At 44.2% G+C, this 24188-nt stretch overlaps 1 protein-coding gene across 5 annotated transcripts in view; it reads right to left on the bottom strand.

Moving 5' to 3' along the window:
- Window positions 1-474: 474 nt before the first annotated feature.
- The window catches only part of kif4 (kinesin family member 4), a 93657-nt gene continuing 69943 nt past the window's right edge, over window positions 475-24188 (bottom strand). For 4 of the 5 annotated variants that reach the window (XM_084319926.1, XM_084319928.1, XM_084319929.1 and 1 more), the window contains 11 exons: window positions 21970-22128; window positions 20563-20660; window positions 19201-19330; window positions 13582-13752; window positions 11017-11196; window positions 8771-8848; window positions 7337-7453; window positions 6296-6454; window positions 5134-5259; window positions 1700-1807; window positions 475-1581 (listed from right to left, as the gene is read on the bottom strand). In XM_084319926.1, coding sequence (XP_084176052.1) covers window positions 1417-1581; window positions 1700-1807; window positions 5134-5259; window positions 6296-6454; window positions 7337-7453; window positions 8771-8848; window positions 11017-11196; window positions 13582-13752; window positions 19201-19330; window positions 20563-20660; window positions 21970-22128 — 1491 coding nt within the window. In that variant the 3' untranslated portion in view covers window positions 475-1416. The remainder of the gene's footprint in view (window positions 1582-1699; window positions 1808-5133; window positions 5260-6295; window positions 6455-7336; window positions 7454-8770; window positions 8849-11016; window positions 11197-13581; window positions 13753-19200; window positions 19331-20562; window positions 20661-21969; window positions 22129-24188) is intronic. The other variant, XM_084319930.1, reaches the window with a different exon arrangement.

Genomic DNA, 24188 nt, shown 5'->3' with positions numbered 1-24188 from the left:
AAGCTCTGGATGTATTATTTATATATATATAAAAAAGAAAGTATTTCAGGGTTGAATGATTCAGCGTGTCATTCTTTTTACACACACACACAGTAACAGGAAGACATTAGGTTGACGGGTAACATTATGAGGCTGGCCAGATAGTGAATAAAGAAGTAAATAATAAAAGGCTGTTAGTCCTCAAGCTGCCGTTTGTAGAGGTAATGTTCTAACGACAGACACCGGCAGAGATAATGTTCTAATGACAGACACCAGCAGAGATAATGTTCTAATGACAGACACCGGCAGAGATAATGCTCTAACGACAGACACCGGCAGAGATAATGTTCTAACGACAGACACCGGCAGAGATAATGTTCTAATGACAGACACCGGCAGAGATAATGTTCTAACGACAGACACCGGCAGAGATAATGTTCTAACGACAGACACCGGCAGAGATAATGTTCTAATGACAAGACACCGGACCTAATCCAAACATCACTACTTAACTTTATTTATTTGTATACATTTTTTCAAAAAAGAAACTGTTGCAATTTTACAAATTACAAAAATCCCTCGGCTCAAATAGAAAATTCTACTACCACTGCCAATACTACTGATACACATCCCTATTGGCAAACTTTATATTAAAAAAAAATTATTAAAATCTTTAATAGAAATCAAAACATTATATAAATATAATCAAATAGACAGAAATCGCCAACTGCCACACCAACTGCCACATTATTATGCAGTTCTGCAATCTCTGACATCACAGATATGCACATTTTCAGATGACTCAGTTCAGTGAGGGTGAATATTGTGGGAGGAGAATTGGAGGAATGCGCCAATATGAGAGTTGGAGACGTGGATCCTGTTAATATGAGTCCACATAGCTGGGGGACGGTGCTGGACACTGAAAGATGCCATTTATAAGATAGTCCCTTTAACAATAATTGTTTCTATTGTAATATGTCTGCGGGAATGTCATGTTGAATTATAATTAGGGAAGGGAGGGGATTGAAGGGTGTCTTTTTATTTTTGTCATGTGCTATTGTCTGTATATATGTATGTTTGTATAAAAGAAAATATTGCAATAAAAACATTGTTTAAAAAAAAAAAAGACGGAAATCCGTCTCAAGACGGAACGCTTTAATGCCTGAGATCGGATGGTTAGAAATGTTAAAATGTTGCACAGTTTACACAGAGTAAAACACAGCTAGAAGATGCACCCTTGGTGAGTTCAATTGTGAATGCCATCATATTAAAACATTTTAACATAATAAAATAATTTAAATGAGGGCACAATTATCAGTTGCTCATTCTACATAAACATAAAAAAGAATAGTTTCTTAATCAACAGCTACAGTACATACATTTATTTCAGGTACAAACAATGTTAAGACCTAACCTAGCCATGGTCCCTTTAAAAGGTTATTCCACGATGGCAGAGAAGAAACTGTTCTGACTGGAGAGGATTCGTTTCTTCTTCTTAAACAAGCTTTTTTCTGCATCCTCCTCCTCTTCCTCCGGGAAGACGGGCTTCTTTGAATATTCTAGGTCCGCAATGTGTCCCATGTTACCGACTTCCTTGAGTACCTAAGATAACATGGCGTTAGTGCACCAGAGTTAGCGTAGTGTTGCATCCTCAATATTCAGTGGTGAGAATCAGTTGAATAACTCAAGATGTCAGAAGTTGATTATGACGAGTGATTACCTTTATGGTGGGCGTGCAGGAGACCGGCTTAAAGAAGGACGTGTCAGGACAGGCAACTGTGGGGTCTTGAGGGTCTTTGGGCAAGACGTCCTCTGTCCAATTAGATTCCTGAAACAAGGTGAAAATAGTCCATTATGTATCTTGTATAAATATATATATATGTGCATATTTTGTATAGTGTTTGGTCTTTATTCTTTTAACTGTATGAAGCACAATGTTAGGAGGGTCTGTGCATGTACCTCATATGTGACAAATAAAACAAAACATGAAACTACTGTATGTCGATGGCCGAAGAGCAAAACGTACCGTCTGAAAAATGCACCTTTTTGAAAAATAAATAAATAAAACGTGTCGTTTTCTTGCAGAATGCCATTTTTTATAAAGTGAAATCCGCCAATCAGAGAATCATGCAGATAGGAGGTTTTGCTCTTCGGCCATGGATGAATTTGTTGGCCTTTGAGTTGCAGTTTGGTTGAATGTGGACGTCTACAGTTACAGAGGGTACGTGTGTCGACGCGAGTCGCACAGGCTCTTATCTGGTGCAGCAGCCAGGCGCCAGCGGGAATCAAACCCCCAACCCCGACAGTGTCAGTGCCATGCTCTACCACACTGTGCTATAATTAGGGTTGGGTACCGAACTCTAGATCAATCGGTACCAAATTCCAGTACCATTACATGTTTAGTACAACAGTGTAATATTACTAGACAAGAGGGAGCCTTTCTCACAAATATATATATATATATCTGTATTTACTGTGGTATCGATATTGAGAATGAGTTTCATTTTATGTTTTATTGTCCACTATGCTATGAGTTGCGTAAAAAAAGTTATTTGACAGGTGTAAATACCTTGAGTTAATGTGGTTTAGTGATGCAGATAGATAGGTTTTTGCACTTGCTGAATATTTAGAGAAAGCTTGGGATAAACGCACGAAAATAACATATAGTGATGTATTTTGGCCTCTGATGGTGTGCAGCACGGTGTAGCTTAGAAACCATGGGAAGTGATTGTTATGTTCAAATGTTGTTTTTGGCGTTTTATAATCCTGTAAGGGATGGGTCGTCGGACATGACACGAGAATACTATTTCATTAATTCATTCATACATATATAATATATATCACTGTCCCGTCTCTTGGGTCTTTGGAAAGACCAGACGAGGTCAGAGGAGTTTGATAATATTGACTGAGGATGGCCAGATGTTTATATTTAAACATTTAAAAACATAATACATGATCATGTGATTTATTTTGTGTGGTGGGTTACAACAATAAATGACAATGTTAAAATTGAGAAGTTTGGACTTTTTGTTTTTTTAACTGAATGAAAAAAAAACCATATAGAGTTAAGTACCGAAAACGGTACCGTTAGGTACCGATACCCAATTCCAGGAACTGGTACCGGTATTACATTTACATTTTGTCATTTAGCTGAACGTTTTTATCCAAAGCGACTTACAAGTTCTGTACAACAAGTCAGCAGGAAGGGTACAACTCTTTCAGCTGAGTAACAATGTTCATCAAAGTGTTAAAACTTGAGTGCATAGTAGTAGACATACATTAGTATAGTAGGAAGAGTGCATGATAGTAGAAGACAATAAGAAGGTTAGCGTTTTTCTGTTTCATTTCAGATATTGATTGAAGAATATCAGTTCAAATGTGAACGGTACCCAACCCTATATACTAGGGCTGGGCGATATGGCCAAAAATGATATCGCGATAACGATATCGATAACAATATCATATCACGTGATATGGATAATTATCGATAGTTATAAGTATTAAATATTTTTTTATTTTTATTTTTTAACAACAGATTTATGTTTATTTTGCAGCAATTCTTTGTCGTTGCCGCCATCTTTAGTGTTACAGCCCCTCACACTCCAGTTCTCAGGCTGCAGCTGGTTTGAAAGCTAAAGTAAACAGGCATCTCTGCTGGCTGTGGCTCCAGGGGAGTTGAACAGTTCTGGCTCTGCTAGTTTCTTTTCTATCTTTTGGCGCTTTTTTGGTGGAAAAACCACCACACATGTGCACCGTGACTCGTGACTGGAGAGAGACTAGCTCTGCTAGCACACATATCCTACTGTGTACAGATGGTTTACATTAGAAAGCAAACAAAATAAATGGACAAGAGAAAAATAAATCTCAATTTGGTCAGTAGTCATTTGGACAAGCAAAGCCATTACTTTAAGTTGCAGGGCCAGGCAAGAAAGACAAGTCTGTCCACGGTCTCTGGGTTTAAAAAATAAAATAAAAAATTTGATATTTATTTTTTCCGATATAGATTATTAAAATATATTGCAATAATTATCGTTATATCGCCCAGCCCTACTATATACCTTCTATAATGGTGCCTCTACTGGGAGCGACTGACTGTAGGTATAAACACTCACCATGGGAGCAACTGACTGTAGGTATGAAAACACTCACCATGGGAGCGACTAGAGGTATGAACACTCACCACGGGAGCGACTGACTGTAGGTATAAACACTCACCATGGAAGCGACCGACTGTAGGTATAAACACTCACCATGGGAGCTACTGTAGGTATGAACGCTCACCATGGGAGCGACTGTAGGTATAAACACTCACCATGGGAGCGACTGACTGTAGGTATAAACACTCACCATGGAAGCGACCAACTGTAGGTATAAACACACTCACCATGGGAGCGACCGACTGTAGGTATGAAAACACTCACCATGGGAGCGACCGACTGTAGGTATGAACACTCACCATGGGAGCGACTGTAGGTATAAACACTCACCATGGGAGCGACCGACTGTAGGTATGAACACACTCACCATGGGAGCGACTGTAGGTATAAACACTCACCATGGGAGCGACTGACTGTAGGTATGAAAACACTCACCATGGGAGCGACTAGAGGTATGAACACTCACCATGGGAGCGACTGACTGTAGGTATAAACACTCACCATGGGAGCGACTGACTGTAGGTATGAAAACACTCACCATGGGAGCGACTAGAGGTATGAACACTCACCATGGGAGCGACTGACTGTAGGTATGAAAACACTCACCATGGGAGCGACTAGAGGTATGAACACTCACCATGGGAGCGACTGACTGTAGGTATAAACACTCACCATGGAAGCGACCGACTGTAGGTATAAACACTCACCATGGGAGCGACTGTAGGTATAAACACTCACCATGGGAGCGACTGTAGGTATGAACACTCACCATGGGAGCGACTGACTGTCTGTAGGTATGAAAACACTCACCATGGGAGCGACTGACTGTAGGTATGAACACACTCACCATGGGAGCGACTGACTGTCTGTAGGTATGAAAACACTCACCATGGGAGCGACTGACTGTAGGTATAAACACTCACCATGGGAGCGACTGACTGTAGGTATGAAAACACTCACCATGGGAGCGACTGACTGTAGGTATGAACACACTCACCATGGGAGACGCAATGACGTCCTGGTTACGACACTTGTCGTGGTCACACTGGCAGCCGGGACCACACTGCATGTTGGATTTGCGGCATTTGCACATCTTGTTGATGCAGTGCCCCTTGCAGCCACACTGGAGGAGAGGAAGGAACAGAAGTCATTATCTTCACGGTACACTGTGTATATATTTTGTGATCATAGCATTTTTACAAGTGCTCTTACGGTGATCAACTTTCTTGCATGATTTGTGCCAATGATAATTTACTCACAATCCTACTCTATATTATATGGATATACTGACATCAAGCAGATTCTTTATTCAAAAGAATTCAAAAAAGCCGGGAGCAGACGTGAGCCGCCCAATCCAAGTGCTCCTGTCCGTCTTCGTCAGGGACGTGACAGCGTTAGCGATCTGTTGTGCATGTTTTGCGAGCAGGGGGGGGGGGGGGGGGGGACCATGCAAACTCCACACAGAAAGGCCCGGGAGATACCCCACCTGGGTACCTGGCAACGCGGAAACCTGTCCCCAAGCGGGAATCGAACCCTGGACCTTCTAGCTGTGAGGCGGCAGTGTTAACCACTACACCACCGTGTCGCCACACAGCCTTACCCTGATGCGGCGGCACGGTGGTGTAGTGGTTAACACTGTCGCCTCACAGCAAGAAGGTCCAGGGTTCGATTCCCGCTTGGGGACCAGGTTTCCATGATGCCAGGTACCCAGGTGGGGTATCTCCCAGGCCTTTCTGTGTGGAGTTTGCATGTTCTCCCCGTGCTCGCAAGGGTTTCCCCCCCGATAAGATAAACCCAATGGAAAAACATGCACAACAACAGATCGCTAACGCTGTGGCGTCCTTGACGAAGACGGACAGGAGCACTTGGATTGGTCCCCTGGCGCGGCTCACGTTGACGCCTGTCTGCTCCCGGCTGCCCTTGGGGGGGAAGGACGACAGGATGGGTTAATCGCAGAGACGAATCGCATCGGCGATTCTAAAGAGACAATGCATGCGTGTGTGTTCCGGTGTGTGTACTGCTAAAAAAAAGTGTCGTTGCATGCCGAATAAAGACCTCTGCAACAGGTCCTGCATTATTATTGAAATGTCCTGGGACTTCTAACTGAACTACAGTCTTACCCTGATGTGCTGGGACTCCTAACTGAACTACAGTCTTACCCTGATGTGCTGGGACTTCTTCTTGCGACCTTTGGCGTTCTTCTCAGGCTGCCAGTCGTCTTCCTCTTCATCATTTTCATTATCTTCGTCGGAGGAGGAGATCAAATCGTTCAAATTGATGGTCACGTTCTGTCTGGCTGTACTGACACCTTTAACCTTCTGCGGTTAGAGAACAAACAAAAGAAAGAAAAAAAGAGGTTTGAGTGAGATTTGCATATATTATTATATTGCACACAATTTCTGACTTTTACTAAAAAATAAGTTACAATTTACATGATAATTGGACGGACCCCTGTGTTGCTGCTAGGTACAATATTCCATTTCATAGTTAAGAATAGAACACAGCGATATGTCCTGTTGAAGTTAATCAGAAAGGCCTAATGAATCTGACTGTCTCAAAGATATTACATGGTGAAAAGCACAAATACACAGCAAAATGGATCTATAGGGGCTGTGGTGATGGAGAAACAGAATGATCTATAGGGGCTGTGGTGATGGAGAAACAGAATGATCTATAGGGGCCGTGGTGATGCAGAAACAGAATGATCTATAGGGGCCCTGGTGATGCAGAAACAGAATGATCTATAGGGGCCGCGGTGATGGAGAAACAGAATGATCTATAGGGGCCCTGGTGATGGAGAAACAGAATGATCTATAGGGGCCGTGGTGATGCAGAAACAGAATGATCTATAGGGGCCCTGGTGATGCAGAAACAGAATGATCTATAGGGGCCCTGGTGATGGAGAAACAGAATGATCTATAGGGGCCCTGGTGATGCAGAAACAGATGACTTAGAATTCGTTACATGTACTTGGTTGCATTTTGCCAATGGCTCATTATGTCCAGAAGATAATCAATCCACTGCACTGGGGGCCGTGATATGAAGAAGTCACCCCCACCACCACCCCGGCCTGCCATCCAGCAGGTTAAAGAAGTCTCCCCCACCACCACCCCGGCCTGCCATCCAGCAGGTGAACTGGAACAACCAGAGTGGTAAAAACAATGTAAACAAAGTAGAGGAGGACATGAGCAGAAGCTTACCGGTAGCTTGGGTGGGACGAACTCAAACCAGTCGTCCCGACTCTCGTCGTTGGAGGGCGACAGCGACAGGAGGCTGGTTCTCTTCCTGGCGCTCGCCACCTGGAGCAGCGACACGTCCTGAGGACAACAACCGGGACGTTAACCCCTTCACTGCCACTCGACAGAAGGTTAACCCTTTCACTGCCACACGACAGAAGGTTAAACCCTTTCACTGCCACGTGACAGAAGGTTAACCCTTTCACAGCGACACTACAGAAGGTTAACCCTTTCACTGCAACACTACAGAAGGTTAACCCTTTCACTGCCACACGACAAAGGGTAAACCCTTTCACTACCACACTACAGAAGGTTAACCCTTTACTATCACACTACAGACGGGGCGACAGTGGCTCGGGAGGTAGAGCAGTCGTCTGGCAATCCGGAGGTTCCCGGGTTCGATTCCCGCTCCTCCCGGGCAGCATGTCGATGTGTCCTTGAGCAAGACACTTAACCCCTAATTGCTCCCGATGAGTAGGTTGGCACCTTGCATGGTCGCCTCCACCGTCGGTGTGTGAATGTGTGAGTGAATGGGTAAAATGTGAGGAACAAATTGTAAAGCGCTTTGGATAAAAGCGCTATATAAAAAAGCAGCCATAGTGTGGCAGTGAAAGGGTTAAACACACTTGTGTCCCAGCATGTGGTGTTCTTTACTATGGGGTGTGATCCATATTTACTAGTGATGGGCACCAATATTTTTATATTCAAATAGTCGTTAAATCTTTTTTTTGTAATAGTTTATGTGAATATTGTTTCGTCTCCAAAAAAGATATTCTCCCGGGGCGGCTGGGTAGCGCAGTGGACTAAGCACTCGCCTACCACCGCAGAGACTCTGGGATATAAATATATATATTCTCGCTTGTTTTTACCGGCAACTACACTGTGTAGTGTATTGAGAGGGGACCCTATTAACTGTTACACCACTGTACGTTGTATATTACTATTGTACTTCGCTGTTACATTTGCATTCTGGTTGGATGCCAAACCTCTTTTCGTTGTACTGTACTTGTGCTGTATGATGACAATACATTTGAATCTAAACAGGCTCTTCTTCTGGGTATACCAATATAGTGTAGTATAAATAGTATGATTTAGTTATATTATAATAAAATAAAATCAATACAATTATATAGTATAGTATATAGAAGTATAATATATAATACATTATATTAATATATCGATAAATGTGTGCGTGTATAAATGAATGAACCTAAATATGCAATTTAACTGATAGATACACAACATGTATTAATATGTACTGTTGGACTGTAATAATTCCATGTACGAATAACGGCTGCGATTAAAACTCGAACCTGAGAGTGCTGGTCCGGCTTCCTGCTTTCTTCTACGAATAAATTAAAATGAAATGAAATGATGACGTGCAGCTGAATCTTTTACCTGCTTGTGTTTCTCATTGTCCTCCATCAGCTTGTGGTTCTGTTCCCTCAACTCCCTCATCTTCTCGAGCTCTTCTTCCTGTGATAAACCACACATGAAGATGGAGTTCATTCTCATGGGATAATAACTCCGGTCTCATGCGCACATATTCCCATTGATCTCTCGGGGTTGATCTGCAGGTTTCAACAAGTTCAATCGAAGACCTTTTAATACCACTTAGAGCTAAATGTAATACCAATTTCACGACCATACTGGCAAACAAAAAAAACACCAACAACAACAACACAGTGACACTGAACTGGCGGCTGCACAACATACAAGCTCTCGCCAGACGCACCAAGCTCCCGATAGCCCACCTGCCCCCCCCCCCCCCCCCCAAGAATGTAATACCTGTGCAACTTCTTTAATACGCCACAGATAACCCGTCTCTGGTTCAGGTGGGCTGCACTTGCTTTCTTTTCATAGTTGGTCATAGTGTTAGCATTATTTACCACTGGTCTGTCAAGTACGACATCACGACCATTCCTTATCTTCGACAAAGGCTAAGGTCATTGTGAGGTGTTGTATAGTATAGTTAGTAGGGCTGTCCCCGACTAAGGATTTGTATAGTCGACTTGTAGTCGCCAAAATTAGCCAATAGTCTACTATGAAAAAATATATATATATGAAAAGAAAAGTATAATTTCTTTTTTTTAATCATTCCATTTGGGCTGTGGGGGTGCTTAATGTCTGAAGGAGTCGACTGAAGGCTTCTTGTCCTCTGCGAAAGCATGCAATTGGTCCACTGATGGATACATCTTGATATTTGTCTAGTCTAGTGTGTTCATTAGACGGGTGAAATCCTCTTTCAGTGCCTCTGTGCCTGTTTTTGTAGGCAGTTAGCCTCTGGTATGCACGCCATTAGTTCAGTTCAGTTATTTTTTATTTCGGGCTTAATGGACACATAACAACGGTCATTCCATAAATCACCAAACTTTTACCAGCTGCTATTGCAGCATTGTCCAATTGTCCGAAAAGGGCTAGGGAGAAGCACTAGGCTTGTTGGGCCCTACCCCTGAAGACTTACGTTTCATTTTTTATTTATTTTTGTTTTCATTTACATACATAGTAGATACATATAGTACACATTTCAGTGCACACATATAGTACACATTACAGTACACATTACAGTATAGTATACCTGCAGTATATAATAGTATATAGTACATAATAGTGTATACAGCACATAAATAATGTGATGCGAGATATATAGTACATGATATATACAATACAATATAGTACCATAATATAATAGTACATACTGCAAATATAGTTCAATATAATATACAAATGAATTATAATATGATTATATAATGTTATATGATATAGCGCACAATACAGTATCATACGTATTTATTATTATTTAAAAAAAATTGTATATGCCATTCCCTTCTGTACCTATCAAAAATAAAAATAAAATGTGTCTAGATTTGAATTGATTTATGTTTTCACAATATTTTAGTTCATCCCGTAAGAGGAGATACACATTATTTTCAGGTTGGTTTTCATCACAGGTTTTTTTAAGTTCAATGGTCCTCTGAGGTTGTATCCCCCCTCTTTATCCAGAAATTTGCTTCTTACATTACCGGTAATTGATTATTTCTTGCTTTGTACATAACTTGCAGAGTTTTAAAGTTTACCATATCAATGAACTTCAAAATGTGTGATTGTAGAAACAGTGTGTGTGTGGTCCTGATATGCATGCCATTAGCGTTAGCCACGCTTCTAGGCCTCTTTTCTTTTGGAAAGAATGATTTAAAATCTTTATTTTGTTGTGCTTTCGACTAAGAGGTTGGCAGTCGACTACGGCTCCTTTCGATCGATTAGTCGACTATTCGACTAATCTGGGTCAGCCCTAATAGTTAGTAACAGCAAGTATAGCATAGGGACATAGAAGAAAAACTGCACATTGTATAGGTATGTACATAGGATCCAGTGCATTTAAGCGATTTATTAACATGTCTATTTACCATGTCTATCTTTTTTATTATTATTACTATTACTATTGTTTTTATTGCACAATCTAAGCTGGCATGGCCAACCACATTTCACTGTATGCCCTGGTATGTATGTGATGAATAAAACTCTTGAATCTTGAGGTCACCGTAATGTGGGCCTGAGAGAGCCCGCTACAGTGATCACAGTGTCGGCCAATCAGAGCAGCACTCTGCCGGCTGCCGGGTCACATGACTATAAGGATGACCCACCTGTATCTTGAGGCGCTGCAGGAGGTCCCTCTCCCTCTTGGAAGCATCTAGAACCTCCCTCCTGCACTGCCTCGTCTCCTTGGTCATGTCCAGGTCGGACGACGAGTCCGTCTCCTTGGCGGCGTCAAGCTCTGCGGCTGCCGGCACATTGTTCTGCAGCTGGTTGAGGAGGCACAGGACCTGTGGAGCGAGGGGGGCAGGGAGATGCAACGTCAGCGGACAAAACATCAGATCAGGAGAGGGGTCGATTCTATCTCAACGCAATCAATTCTGTAGGGGGACGACAGTGGCTCAGGAGGTACCTACCTGTTCAAAAAGGCCTGTTAGCTTTTTATTGAAATTTTCTTGTGCTGTTTTTAAATTGTCCGTTTATACTATGTTTTTAATTAACTATGTTCTATTTTTATCTTATTTTTATTCTGCATTTTATTTTATTCGTTTTACTAATAACTATATATATATTTTTTAACTATGTTTTAACCCTGTAGTGTAGCACTTTGGGATCCCAGCGAACAAAAAGTGCATTACAAATTCAATCTATTATTATTATTATTAGAGCGGTCGTCTGGTAATCTGAAGGTTCACGGTCCCATTCTGGCTCCTTCTGGCAGCGTGTCGATGTGTCCTTGAGCAAGACCCTTAACCCCTAACTGTTCCCCGATGACCAGGTCGGCACCTTGCATGGTCGCCGTCACCGTCAGTGTGTGAGTGTCTGAGTGAATGGGTCAATGTGAGGAACAAATTGTAAAGCGCTTTGGATAAAAGCGCATATACTGTGGATACCTTCTCTTGATGCCTCTCCTCCAGCTCCACAAGCTGCTGATGTAAATATACTGTAGATATACTATACTGTACTGTAGCGGCACGGTGGTGTGGCCAAGCGGCACGGTGGTGTAGTGGTTAACACTGTCGCCTCACAGCAAGGAGGTCCAGGGTTCGATTCCCGCTTGGGGACCAGGTTTCCATGATGCCGGGTACCCAGGTGGGGTATCTCCCAGGCCTTTCTGTGTGGAGTTTGCATGTTCTCCCCGTGCTCGCAAGGGTTTCCCCCCCGATAAGATAAACCCAATGGAAAAACATGCACAACAGATCGCTAACGCTGTGGCGTCCTTGACGAAGACGGACAGGAGCACTTGGATTGGTCCCCGGGGCGCGGCTCACGTTGACGCCCTATCTGCTCCCGGCTGCCCATGGGGGGGGGGGGGGGGGGGGAAGGACAACGGGATGGGAAAAGTGCAGAGAGACATTTCATCTGCGACTCGGTGCATGTGTGTGTGTGTTCCTGTGGGTCGCCCATCTCGCGTGTGTGTTTAAACTGCATGACAAATAAAGACTTCTAGTCTAACAATTATTATATATTCTCTTGGTGCCTCTCCTCCAGCTCCACAAGCTGCTGCTGTACTATACTGTAGATATACTATACTGTAGATACCTTCTCTTGGTGCCTCTCCTCCAGCTCCACAAGCTGCTGATGTACATATTGTGACAGATCTCCTCCCCCCCTCCCATGGATATGTGAAGGATGAGAGATACTTCTGCCACAGGAGGAGTAGAGTCAAGTCAAGGAAAGAGAGAGATTGTTTGTTCAGAGTTGTGACGGTGAGAGGAAGTGAGAGGTGAGGAGAAAGCGAGTAGGTGTTCTTTGTGTACTGGACCCTGGACTGGCTGAGATTCCCCCTTGTGTACTGGACCCTGGACTGGCTGAGATTCCCCCTTGTGTACTGACCCTGGACTGGCTGAGATTCCCCCTTGTGTACTGGACCCTGGACTGGCTGAGATTCCCCCTTGTGTACTGGACCCTGGACTGGCTGAGATTCCCCCTTGTGTACTGACCCTGGACTGGACGTCTACTCTGAATTGAGAACAATCCCTTTTTCTGTCGGCACGAGCCTGTTTTGTGTTTTTGACCTCGGACTGAATCACGACCATTCTTTTGCTTTTTCCCCCTCTGGATTCTGCCCCGAATTCAATAAATACTTGTATTGATTGATATTGCTCTTGTGTGGACATTCGAATTTGTTTGCATTTGAACCGTGGCGAGCCTGAACACTACCAGGTTCGTCACAATATACTGTAGATAGTGTTATGGAAATGTTATCTATGTCCATCTGTGTTAAATCTCTGTACAGCTTGACTTAGTTTAATATGACCAACTAGTAAACTAGTCTGACTACAGCAGACACTAGGCTACAGTTCTGACTGTCTCTTTAAGAACTCCACCTTCTCTAGTGTGAGAGAGCCGTATCAAGGTTGTTTCCCATTCCAGTTAGACGTAACAATAACACCGCCTAGCCAAGGCTTGTTCATATTTTGGTTATCCTTTGTCATATCTGGATGTCTAATGTTACGTAATTTCAATTATGTATATTTAATCTGCGTCTGACCAGACCTCTTGGTCACTTTCTGGTCAGACGCTTGCGTGTCTCTCTATAAACTGATCATTTTCACTGTGGCCACAATTAATAAATAATATATGTTCTTTTTTTATATAACTCGACTCAGAATGATTTACTGGGCTCAACGGATGTTCTCTTAGTAATTTCCATGACAATACACTGTAGATACCTTCTCCTGGTGCCTCTCCTCCATCTCAACGAGCTGCTGCTGGTGCTCCATGTCCATGGTGGACAAGGCCTTGCTCTCGTAATCCAGACACTTCTTCAAGTCCTTGACCGTCATAGCCTCCTGGTTCACCTCACTCTCCAGCTTAGCAGTGGCCACCTTGGCAGGCACCAGCTGAGAGACAGAGGACAGAGAGAAGAGGGGTTCAGGCACCAGCTGAGAGACAGAGGACAGAGAGAAGAGGGGTTCAGACACCAGCTGAGAGAGAGAGGACATGGAGAAGAGGGTTTCAGGCACCAGCTGAGAGACATGGAGAAGAGGGTTTCAAACACCAGCTGAGAGACAGAGGACATAGAGAAGAGGGTTTCAGACACCAGCTGAGAGACAGAGGACAGAGAGAAGAGGGTTTCAGACACCAGCTGAGAGACAGAGGACAGAGAGAAGAGGGTTTCAGACACCAGCTGAGAGACAGAGGACACAGAGAAGAGGGTTTCAGACACCAGCTGAGAGACAGAGGACAGAGAGAAGAGGGTTTCAGACACCAGCTGAGAGACAGAGGACAGAGAGAAGAGGGTTTCAGACACCAGCTGAGAGACAGAGGACACAGAGAAGAGGGTTTCAGACACCAGCTGAGAGACAGAGGACAGAGAGAAGAGGGTTTCAAACACCAGCTGAGAGACAGAGGACATAGAGAAGAGGGTTTCAAACACCAGCTGAGAGACAGAGGACAGAGAGAAGAGGGTTTCAGACACCAGCTGAGAGACAGAGGACATAGAGAAGAGGGTTTCAAACACCAGCTGAGAGACAGAGGACATGGAGAAGAGGGTTTCAGACACCAGCTGAGAGACAGAGGACAGAGAGAAGAGGGTTTCAGACACCAGCTGAGAGACAGAGGACAGAGAGAAGAGGGTTTCAGATTCAGACACCAGCTGAGAGACAGAGGACATAGAGAAGAGGGTTTCAGATTCAGACACCAGCTGAGAGACAGAGGACAGAGAGAAGAGGGTTTCAGACACCAGCTGAGAGACAGAGGACATAGAGAAGAGGGTTTCAGACACCAGCTGAGAGACATGGAGAAGAGGGTTTCAAACACCAGCTGAGAGACAGAGGACACAGAGAAGAGGGTTTCAGACACCAGCTGAGAGACAGAGGACATAGAGAAGAGGGTTTCAGATTCAGACACCAGCTGAGAGACAGAGGACACACGACACAGAGAAGAGGGTTTCAGACACCAGCTGAGAGACAGAGGACAGAGAGAAGAGGGTTTCAGACACCAGCTGAGAGACAGAGGACAGAGAGAAGAGGGTTTCAGACACCAGCTGAGAGACAGAGGACAGAGAGAAGAGGGTTTCAGACACCAGCTGAGAGACAGAGGACAGAGAGAAGAGGGTTTCAGACACCAGCTGAGAGACAGAGGACAGAGAGAAGAGGGTTTCAGACACCAGCTGAGAGACAGAGGACATGGAGAAGATGGTTTCAGACAAACTCAAGAAGACTCATTAGGATATGGTTTGTAGAAATAGTGAGAAAGTAACCTGAAAGTTGTGTTTTTCTGTCTCTACCAAGGCAGACTAAGATTAAGGACACACGCTGTGCAGACACATACACACATTATGTCCACAATCACAATATACACACCACGCTAGGGCTGAGCGGCGCCCAAATGTTCGAACCTTCGTTCGTTACGTTGGCATTCAAATTCTAAATCAACATTCGAATTTTTTATAATTTTTTTCCCCTATTCATTCTGTTTAAACCAATGGGGGTTTTCTTCACAGTTGCAGATAAAGATTAGGCTACACTAATATTATAGTATTGAAAAAAGACTGATGTTATATTCACTAAAGAAAGTTGATTTAATTGATTTAGTTGGGCTGGGGCTTCTCCCTGGGCTGGGTCTGGAAAGTTGATTTAATAAAAGAAAAACGACTCATTTAATCAGATTAATCACTTTATTCAAATTGAGGATTTAGTTTGAGGATATATATATATAAAAATAAAATAATTAAAAAAATAAATTAATTTTTTTTTTTAATTTTTTTTTAATTAAAAACGAAGGTTCGAAAAACTCTGACGAAGTTCGAATCCCAAAAACAGGCTCCGGGGACAGTCTAGAGGTTATTTGGTCTCATCTAGGAGTGACCTTTACCCTCACACACTAAACTGCATGTGCCAGACGCACACACAATGTGCAAAGTAGAGTGAGGATCGACAATGTATGGATATTGTGTTTTTGTGAGACTCCCTGGTACCAGTTGATGTTTTGTCTGAAGAGAGCTGTACCATTGTATTATTGATATTGCAATAATTTCAGTAAAACCTTTTGTTTGAACATCGTCATTGAACTCAACCATCAGAACCATTTTTATATATATATATCAAAGTTAAGTGGAAAATTCCTCCTCCACAAAACTTCACTCTAAGGTTTGTTAAAAATAAAAATGGGGGAAAGGGAAAGATAAACCAGCTGAAATTGAAAACTACTAGGAATGTCTAGGATCACTAAGTGTGTCTGACTCTTACCACCTAACATGCACAGACTACAACGTATGACAGGCCAGTTAGGGCACTTTGTGTATACTGCACCTAGTGTATACTGCACCTTGTGTATACTGCACCTTGTGTATACTGCACCTTGTGTATACTGCACGACCTTGTGTATACTGCACCTTGTGTATACTGCACCTGGTGTATACTGCACCTGGTGTATACTGCACCTGGTGTATACTGCACCTGGTGTATACTGCACCTGGTGTATACTGCACCTTGTGTATACTGCACCTGGTGTATACTGCACCTGGTGTATACTGCACCTTGTGTATACTGCACGACCTTGTGTATACTGCACGACCTTGTGTATACTGCACCTTGTGTATACTGCACCTTGTGTATACTGCACCTTGTGTATACTGCACCTGGTGTATACTGCACCTGGTGTATACTGCACCTGGTGTATACTGCACCTGGTGTATACTGCACCTTGTGTATACTGCACCTGGTGTATACTGCACCTGCACCAAGCTCAGGGACCTGGGCTTGAACTATGACCTCTGCCAGTGGGTCTTGGACTTCCTGACGGGCAGACCCCAGGTGGTAAGAGCAGGCAACTGCACCTCCTCATCCATCACGCTCAACATAGGGGCCCCCCTCAACCCTGTAAATTGTACCTAAATTGTACCTCATCCCATTTCTGCTTTGCACTATATAGTACTGTACATTAGTACACTGCATAGTATTGTATATTATATGGTAACTCAGAACATTGTACATATGTCTATACCGAACACTGTGACCTCATTTTCTTCTTCTAAATTACATGCTATACTATGTTATTTGATACTATCTTGTCTAGCACAGTCTCTGGAGCGTAACAGTAAGAAGCATTTTGTATGAAAGTATTCTGTACTTCTGTATGACAACTATTAAAGAAACTTGAAACCCCAGGGCTGTGTTCTGAGCCCCCTCCTCTACTCCCTGTACACACATGACTGCGTGGCACAGCGGAACAACAACACAATCATCAAATTTGCTGATGACACAGTAGTGGTGGGCCTGATCTCTGCCAACGACGAGAGGGCCTACCTGGAAGAGGTAGAGAATCTGTCACAGTGGTGTCAGGAAAACTGCCTCTCCCTGAACGTCAGCAAAACAAAAGAGATGATTGTGGACTTCAGGAGGTCGGGGGTCAAGGACTACAGCCCCCTCAGCATCGACGGGGCACCGGTTGAGAGAGTGAACAGTTTCAAGTACCTCAGAGTAGGGCTGGGCGATATGGAAAAAAATCATATCGCGATAACGATATGATAATTTTATTTTATTTCTCGATATCGATAATTATCTAATTGTTATAAGTATAAAAAAAAAATTGTCAATTTGGTCAGTATTGTCATTTGGACAAGCAAAGCCATTACTTTAAGTTGCAGGCAAGAAAGACAAGTCTGTCCACTGCCCTGTTGCAGGTCACAAAAAAAAAAAAAATTATATAATTATATATATTCGATATCGATTATTAAAATATATCGCGATATTTATCGTTATCGTTATATCGCCCAGCCCTACCTCAGAGCCCACATATCCGAGGACTTGACATGGACCACACACATTGACAGTGTTGTGAAGAAGGCACGACAACGCCTCTACTTCCTCAGGCGCCTAAGGAAGTTCCAAGTCAGTCAGAAGATCCTTAGGAACTTCTACTCATGTACAATAGAGAGTATCCTGACTGGCAACATCACCTCCTGGTTTGGGAATAGCACTGCAGAAAACCGTAGCAGACTACAAAGAGTGACACGTTCAGCCAAACGCACAATTGGAGGGGGGCTTCCCACCCTCCAGAACATTTACAACAAGCGGTGCAGGGGGAAGGCTAAGAGAATCATCAAGGACTCCAGCCACCCGAACAACTGCCTCTTTGAACTGCTGCGGTCAGGCAAGCGATACCGGAGTCTTAAGGCGAGCACAGAAAGACTCAGAAGAAGCTTCTATCCCCAGGCCATCAGGCTGCTAAACGAACAATAAACACTATGCAACAACCATCAAATGCACACAGCACACACACCCACACACTCACTTAAACAAACACACTGCAGCACCCACTCTCCACACTTTAGATCACACAAACACACTTTATATTTATTGATAAAGGATTTGCACTACAACTCGTACACCTACTGTAAATTGTACCTAAATTGCACCTCATCCCATTTCTGCCTTGCACTATATAGTATTGTATATTAGTACACTGCATAGTATTGTATATTATATGGTAACTCAGTTACGTCTATTCTGCATCGAACATTGTACATATGTCTATACTGAACACTGTGACCTCATTTTTTTTTTTACTTCTAATTTACATGCTATACTATGTTATTTCATACTTATCTTGTCTTGCACAGTCTCTGGAGCGTAACAGTAAGAAGCATTTTGTATAAAAGTATTCTGTACTTCTGTATGACAACTATTAAAGAAACTTGAAACTTGAACTGTGTATACTGCACTTTGTGTATATTGCACTTTGTGTAGACTGCACCTGGTGTATACCGCACCTTGTGTATACTGCACCTTGTGTATACTGCACCTACTGCACCTTGTGTATACTGCACCTAGTGTATACTGCACCTAGTGTATACTGCACCTAGTGTATACTGCACCTAGTGTATACTGCACCTAGTGTAGACTGCACCTAGTGTAGACTGCACCTAGTGTAGACTGCACCTTGTGTATACTGCACCTACTGCACCTTGTGTATACTGCACCTAGTGTATACTGCACCTAGTGTATACTGCACCTAGTGTAGACTGCACCTAGTGTAGACTGCACCTAGTGTAGACTGCACCTAGTGTAGACTGCACCTAGTGTAGACTGCACCTAGTGTAGACTGCACCTTGTGTATACTGCACCTTGTGTATACTGCACCTACTGCACCTTGTGTATACTGCACCTTGTGTATACTGCACCTTGTGTATACTGCACCTTGTGTATACTGCACCTTGTGTATACTGCAGCTGTATACGGTTTACTTTACTAATAATATATATTCAGAATCGAAGTGTTTATTACCCATATTTATTGTAACATATAATATAACTGATAGGACACAGACCCTCATGCTCTGCTCACCTCAGATATCAGGACCTTCAGCGCTGCCTTGGCCTCCACCAGGGACGTGATGTTGTCCCAGCGCTGCTTCAGGCGTCCGTCGCTGTCCGCGTCCATGATCTTCTGCTGGAGATTAGCTATCTGGGCGTTCCTGTTGGGACCCGGTGCAAATCTCAGTGATGCAGAGCAGCCATTGTTTTACACTAAACTGACTCAAGCTGCTCAAACAACATGGTCTTTACATTTACAGTGTCGTGGGCGGCTAAGTGGCGCAGTGGGCAAGGCGCTCGCCACTAACGCGGGATATGCTGGGTTCGAGCCCAGCTCTCTGCGTTGCTTCCGGCTTGGCTGGTCGTTCATACTAATACAATTGGCAGTATTAGGGGGTGGGAAAGCCGGTGGGTGGGGATCGGACGTTGTGGACAGCGACTCCTACAGGTCGGTTGGTGCGCCTGTACAGAAGAATCAGGAAGCAACGGGGGCAGCGTGAGCCTCCCACGCGTTACTCCTCGCCGCTGAGAGATCGCGCTGTACAGGTGAAAATATGCGACAGCTGCCTCCTCGTGTACCGGAGGGGACACGTGATGCAAGGCTTGGTCCACATTGCAGCCGACCAGTGGGAGGCATGGTCTAACAACGTTCGAGACAGGGGAGGGTAGAATTGGATAATACGAAATTGGGATGGGAGAAAAATAGAAAAATGGGGAGAAAAAGTAGATAAAAAAAAACATTTACAGTGTCGTAAAAGAACGGATGCATTAACGAGTAGGTGTTCGTTAACCTCTTAACAGGCGGCCCAAAAAGTGGCCATTTTTGTTTTCGTTTTTGAGGACTGCATACTTTTTTGCAAACCAAAATACTATACTTTATACTTATAGCACTTATAGGTCTCTTTTGAAAGATAATATACTGAAGTTTCTGATACAATAAAGAAAGATCACTTTTAGAAATAGAGTAAGCATTTTTTCTCTTCCTGTTTTCGCTTGTGACTTTTCACCTAGATCCCAGATTCGCAGATCCCCACGTGGGGTATCATTTGAAAGCCACTCTCATTGGCTCCAATAATTTCCCCCGGGACTCTGGAGTGGTATTAAAAAAAAAAGAAAAAAAAAAAGGCTGCTGTGTACTTTGGCGCACGCCTTGCATATCGGCATGTAACTCGAGAACCGCTAAAAGGATTTTGTCGCCTGCAACGGCAGTCGACGGGCAACAGATAGGGCTTTAATTATCTCTATATATTGTATTAACATAAATTCACACCGAGGCGCTAGAGGCTGGCAAAGTGGCGCGTCGCGCCCTGAGTGGGCAAATCATCCTCAAGAGGGGCCCGGTGTGAATTTATTTGGAGGCCAGTGGAAACAGCTTCTCTGTGGTCAGACTCACCTGAGCTCCATCTCCCTCTGCAGGTTCTCCAGCTGTTTGCTCACTGGAGCCTCCAGCTCCTTCTGGTTCTCCAGCTCCGCGATGAGCATCGACCGCCGCTGCAGCAGCAACATGAACACGGTTTAGTTTATCATGTTAATGTCTGGCACATTCTCCATGTAGTAAAACCACATGGTCCAAAGGGCCTATTTTGAAGACAATGTTAAAAGGAACACGCCAACTTTTGGGGAAATTTGCTTATTTGCTCTACCCTGGAGTTAGACAAGCAGATACAGTACATGAAGGGACAGAGCAGGCTGTTCTTTCGGAGGAGACTCGGGTCCTTCAATGTTTGCAATAGACTGCTGCAGTCATTTTACCAGTCTGTAGTGGCCAGCGTCCTCTTCTATGCTGTGGCATGCTGGGGGGGCTACACCAACTCGAGGGACACCAACAAACTCAACAAGATGGTGAGGAAGGCTAGCTCCGTGGTGGGAGTCGAGCTGGTCAGACTAGAGGTGGTGGCAGAGAGGGGGACGAGAAGGAAGTTGGCTGCTATCCTGGAGAATCCCTCCCACGGTCCACCCCCTCTACGACGAGTTAGTCAGGATGAGAAGCACGTTCAGCCACACACTCATACCCCCCCCGACACTCAACTAACCGCCTCGGACAGTCCTTCATACCAGCGGCCATCAGGCTCCACAACAGTGGGCAGGGACTGCTGCCAGACATCCAACTAGAACTAATAGGAACCCAAAAAGGACAATAACACTACCTTATGCATACTGCACCTTATATGATACTGTGAATACTGTATATTTCAGTTAGTTAGATAGTAAATTATATTGACTCATTTGTTTACACTGCTTGTGTTGTTTTTACTACATGTACCCCCCCCCACCCCCCCCCCCATGCTGCTATGATGCCTGAATTTCCCCAAGGGGATCAATAAAGGAATATCCTATCTTACATAACCTTTTCTTCTCTGTGCATGTATTAGGCTTAGGGAACAGCCGCACCGTTAGCCTAGCTTAGCGTCATTCACTGGAAGCAGGTGTGCCAGTGTAGCCTAGTTCCCAACAGTCACGAAATACACTCCAAATACAATTACAATTTACCACGTGGTAAATACACAGGTCACAACATGTTTACAGGAAAGTTTTGGAGTTGTATTTAGAGTGTATTCCGCTTGAGATTCTCCCCTCTGTTGCAGAGTTTAAAACCTTGATCTCCAACCATTGTCAATCAAGTTGTACGTGTTTTAATTGATTCGTTATCCTTGCTCGTCTTATCGTTATGATTTTATATGCCTTTTTTCCCCTCTCTTTGCTCATTTCTGTATGTACACTTGACGTGACTGTAAATGAGGGAAACCTCAAGTTGCTTTTCGAGTTAAAATAAAGGTTTGAAATTAAATCTGGCACTCACCCTGATCTTGGCAGTTTTGGGCTGCGCGCCTGCAGCCAGCTGCTGTTTGAGCGTGACCACCTCCTGCGCCAGCATCTTCCTCTCATCCAGCAGGTCGTTGAGGTGTCGCTGGGCCTCCTCTGTGCTCACCAGCACCTCCACTTCATTCAGGAGCCAGGTCTGCACACACACACACACACACACACACACACACACACACACACACACACACACACACACACACACACACACAGTGAGGCCGGAAGTTCACCTCCACTTCAGTCAGGAGCCAGGTCTGTGTGCACACACACACGCTCCTAGTATCTCCTGCTGTCTGAAGAGGTTTGAGCTCCTGGTATCTCCTGCTGTCTGAAGAGATATGAGCTCCTAGTATCTCCTGCTGTCTGAAGAGATATGAGCTCCTAGTATCTCCTGCTGTCTGAAGAGATATGAGCTCCTAGTATCTCCTGCTGTCTGAAGAGATATGAGCTCCTAGTATCTCCTGCTGTCTGAAGAGGTATGAGCTCCTAGTATCTCCTGCTGTCTGAAGAGGTATGAGCTCATAGTGTCTCGTGCTGTCTGAAGAGGTATGAGCTCCTAGTATCTCCTGCTGTCTGAAGAGGTATGAGCTCCTAGTATCTCCTGCTGTCTGAAGAGATATGAGCTCCTAGTATCTCCTGCTCTCTGAAGAGATATGAGCTCCTAGTATCTCCTGCTGTCTGAAGAGATATGAGCTCCTAGTGTCTCCTGCTCTCTGAAGAGGTATGAGCTCCTAGTGTCTCCTGCCGTCTGAAGAGATATGAGCTCCTAGTATCTCCTGCTGTCTGAAGAGGTATGAGCTCCTAGTATCTCCTGCTGTCTGAAGAGGTATGAGCTCCTAGTATCTCCTGCTGTCTGAAGAGATATGAGCTCATAGTATCTCCTGCTGTCTGAAGAGGTATGAGCTCCTAGTATCTCCTGCTGTCTGAAGAGATATGAGCTCCTAGTGTCTCCTGCTGTCTGAAGAGATATGAGCTCCTAGTATCTCCTGCTGTCTGAAGAGGTATGAGCTCCTAGTATCTCCTGCTGTCTGAAGAGGTATGAGCTCCTAGTATCTCCTGCTGTCTGAAGAGATATGAGCTCCTAGTATCTCCTGCTGTCTGAAGAGGTATGAGCTCCTAGTATCTCCTGCTGTCTGAAGAGGTATGAGCTCCTAGTATCTCCTGCTGTCTGAAGAGGTATGAGCTCCTAGTATCTCCTGCTGTCTGAAGAGATATGAGCTCCTAGTGTCTCCTGCTGTCTGAAGAGATATGAGCTCCTAGTATCTCCTGCTGTCTGAAGAGGTATGAGCTCCTAGTATCTCCTGCTGTCTGAAGAGGTATGAGCTCCTAGTATCTCCTGCTGTCTGAAGAGATATGAGCTCCTAGTATCTCCTGCTGTCTGAAGAGGTATGAGCTCCTAGTATCTCCTGCTGTCTGAAGAGGTATGAGCTCCTAGTATCTCCTGCTGTCTGAAGAGGTATGAGCTCCTAGTATCTCCTGCTGTCTGAAGAGGTATGAGCTCCTGGTATCTCCTGCTGTCTGAAGAGATATGAGCTCATAGTATCTCCTGCTGTCTGAAGAGATATGAGCTCCTAGTATCTCCCGCTGTCTGAAGAGATATGAGCTCATAGTATCTCCTGCTGTCTGAAGAGATATGAGCTCCTAGTATATCCTGCCGTCTGAAGAGGTATGAGCTCCTAGTATCTCCTGCTGTCTGAAGAGATATGAGCTCATAGTATCTCCTGCTGTCTGAAGAGATATGAGCTCCTAGTATATCCTGCCGTCTGAAGAGGTATGAGCTCCTAGTATCTCCTGCTGTCTGAAGAGGTATGAGCTCCTAGTATCTCCTGCTGTCTGAAGAGATATGAGCTCCTAGTATCTCCTGCTGTCTGAAGAGGTATGAGCTCCTAGTATCTCCTGCTGTCTGAAGAGATATGAGCTCCTATATCTCCTGCTGTCTGAAGAGGTATGAGCTCCTAGTGTCTCCTGCTGTCTGAAGAGATATGAGCTCCTAGTGTCTCCTGCTGTCTGAAGAGATATGAGCTCCTAGTATCTCCTGCTGTCTGAAGAGATATGAGCTCCTAGTATCTCCTGCTGTCTGAAGAGATATGAGCTCCTAGTGTCTCCTGCTGTCTGAAGAGGTATGAGCTCCTAGTATCTCCTGCTGTCTGAAGAGGTATGAGCTCCTAGTGTCTCCTGCTGTCTGAAGAGGTATGAGCT

The sequence above is a fragment of the Notolepis coatsorum genome (assembly GCF_963971535.1).
Source record: "Notolepis coatsorum genome assembly, chromosome: 8".
Lineage (NCBI taxonomy): Eukaryota > Metazoa > Chordata > Actinopteri > Aulopiformes > Paralepididae > Notolepis > Notolepis coatsorum.
This window is presented reverse-complemented; position numbering and strand designations above follow the sequence as displayed.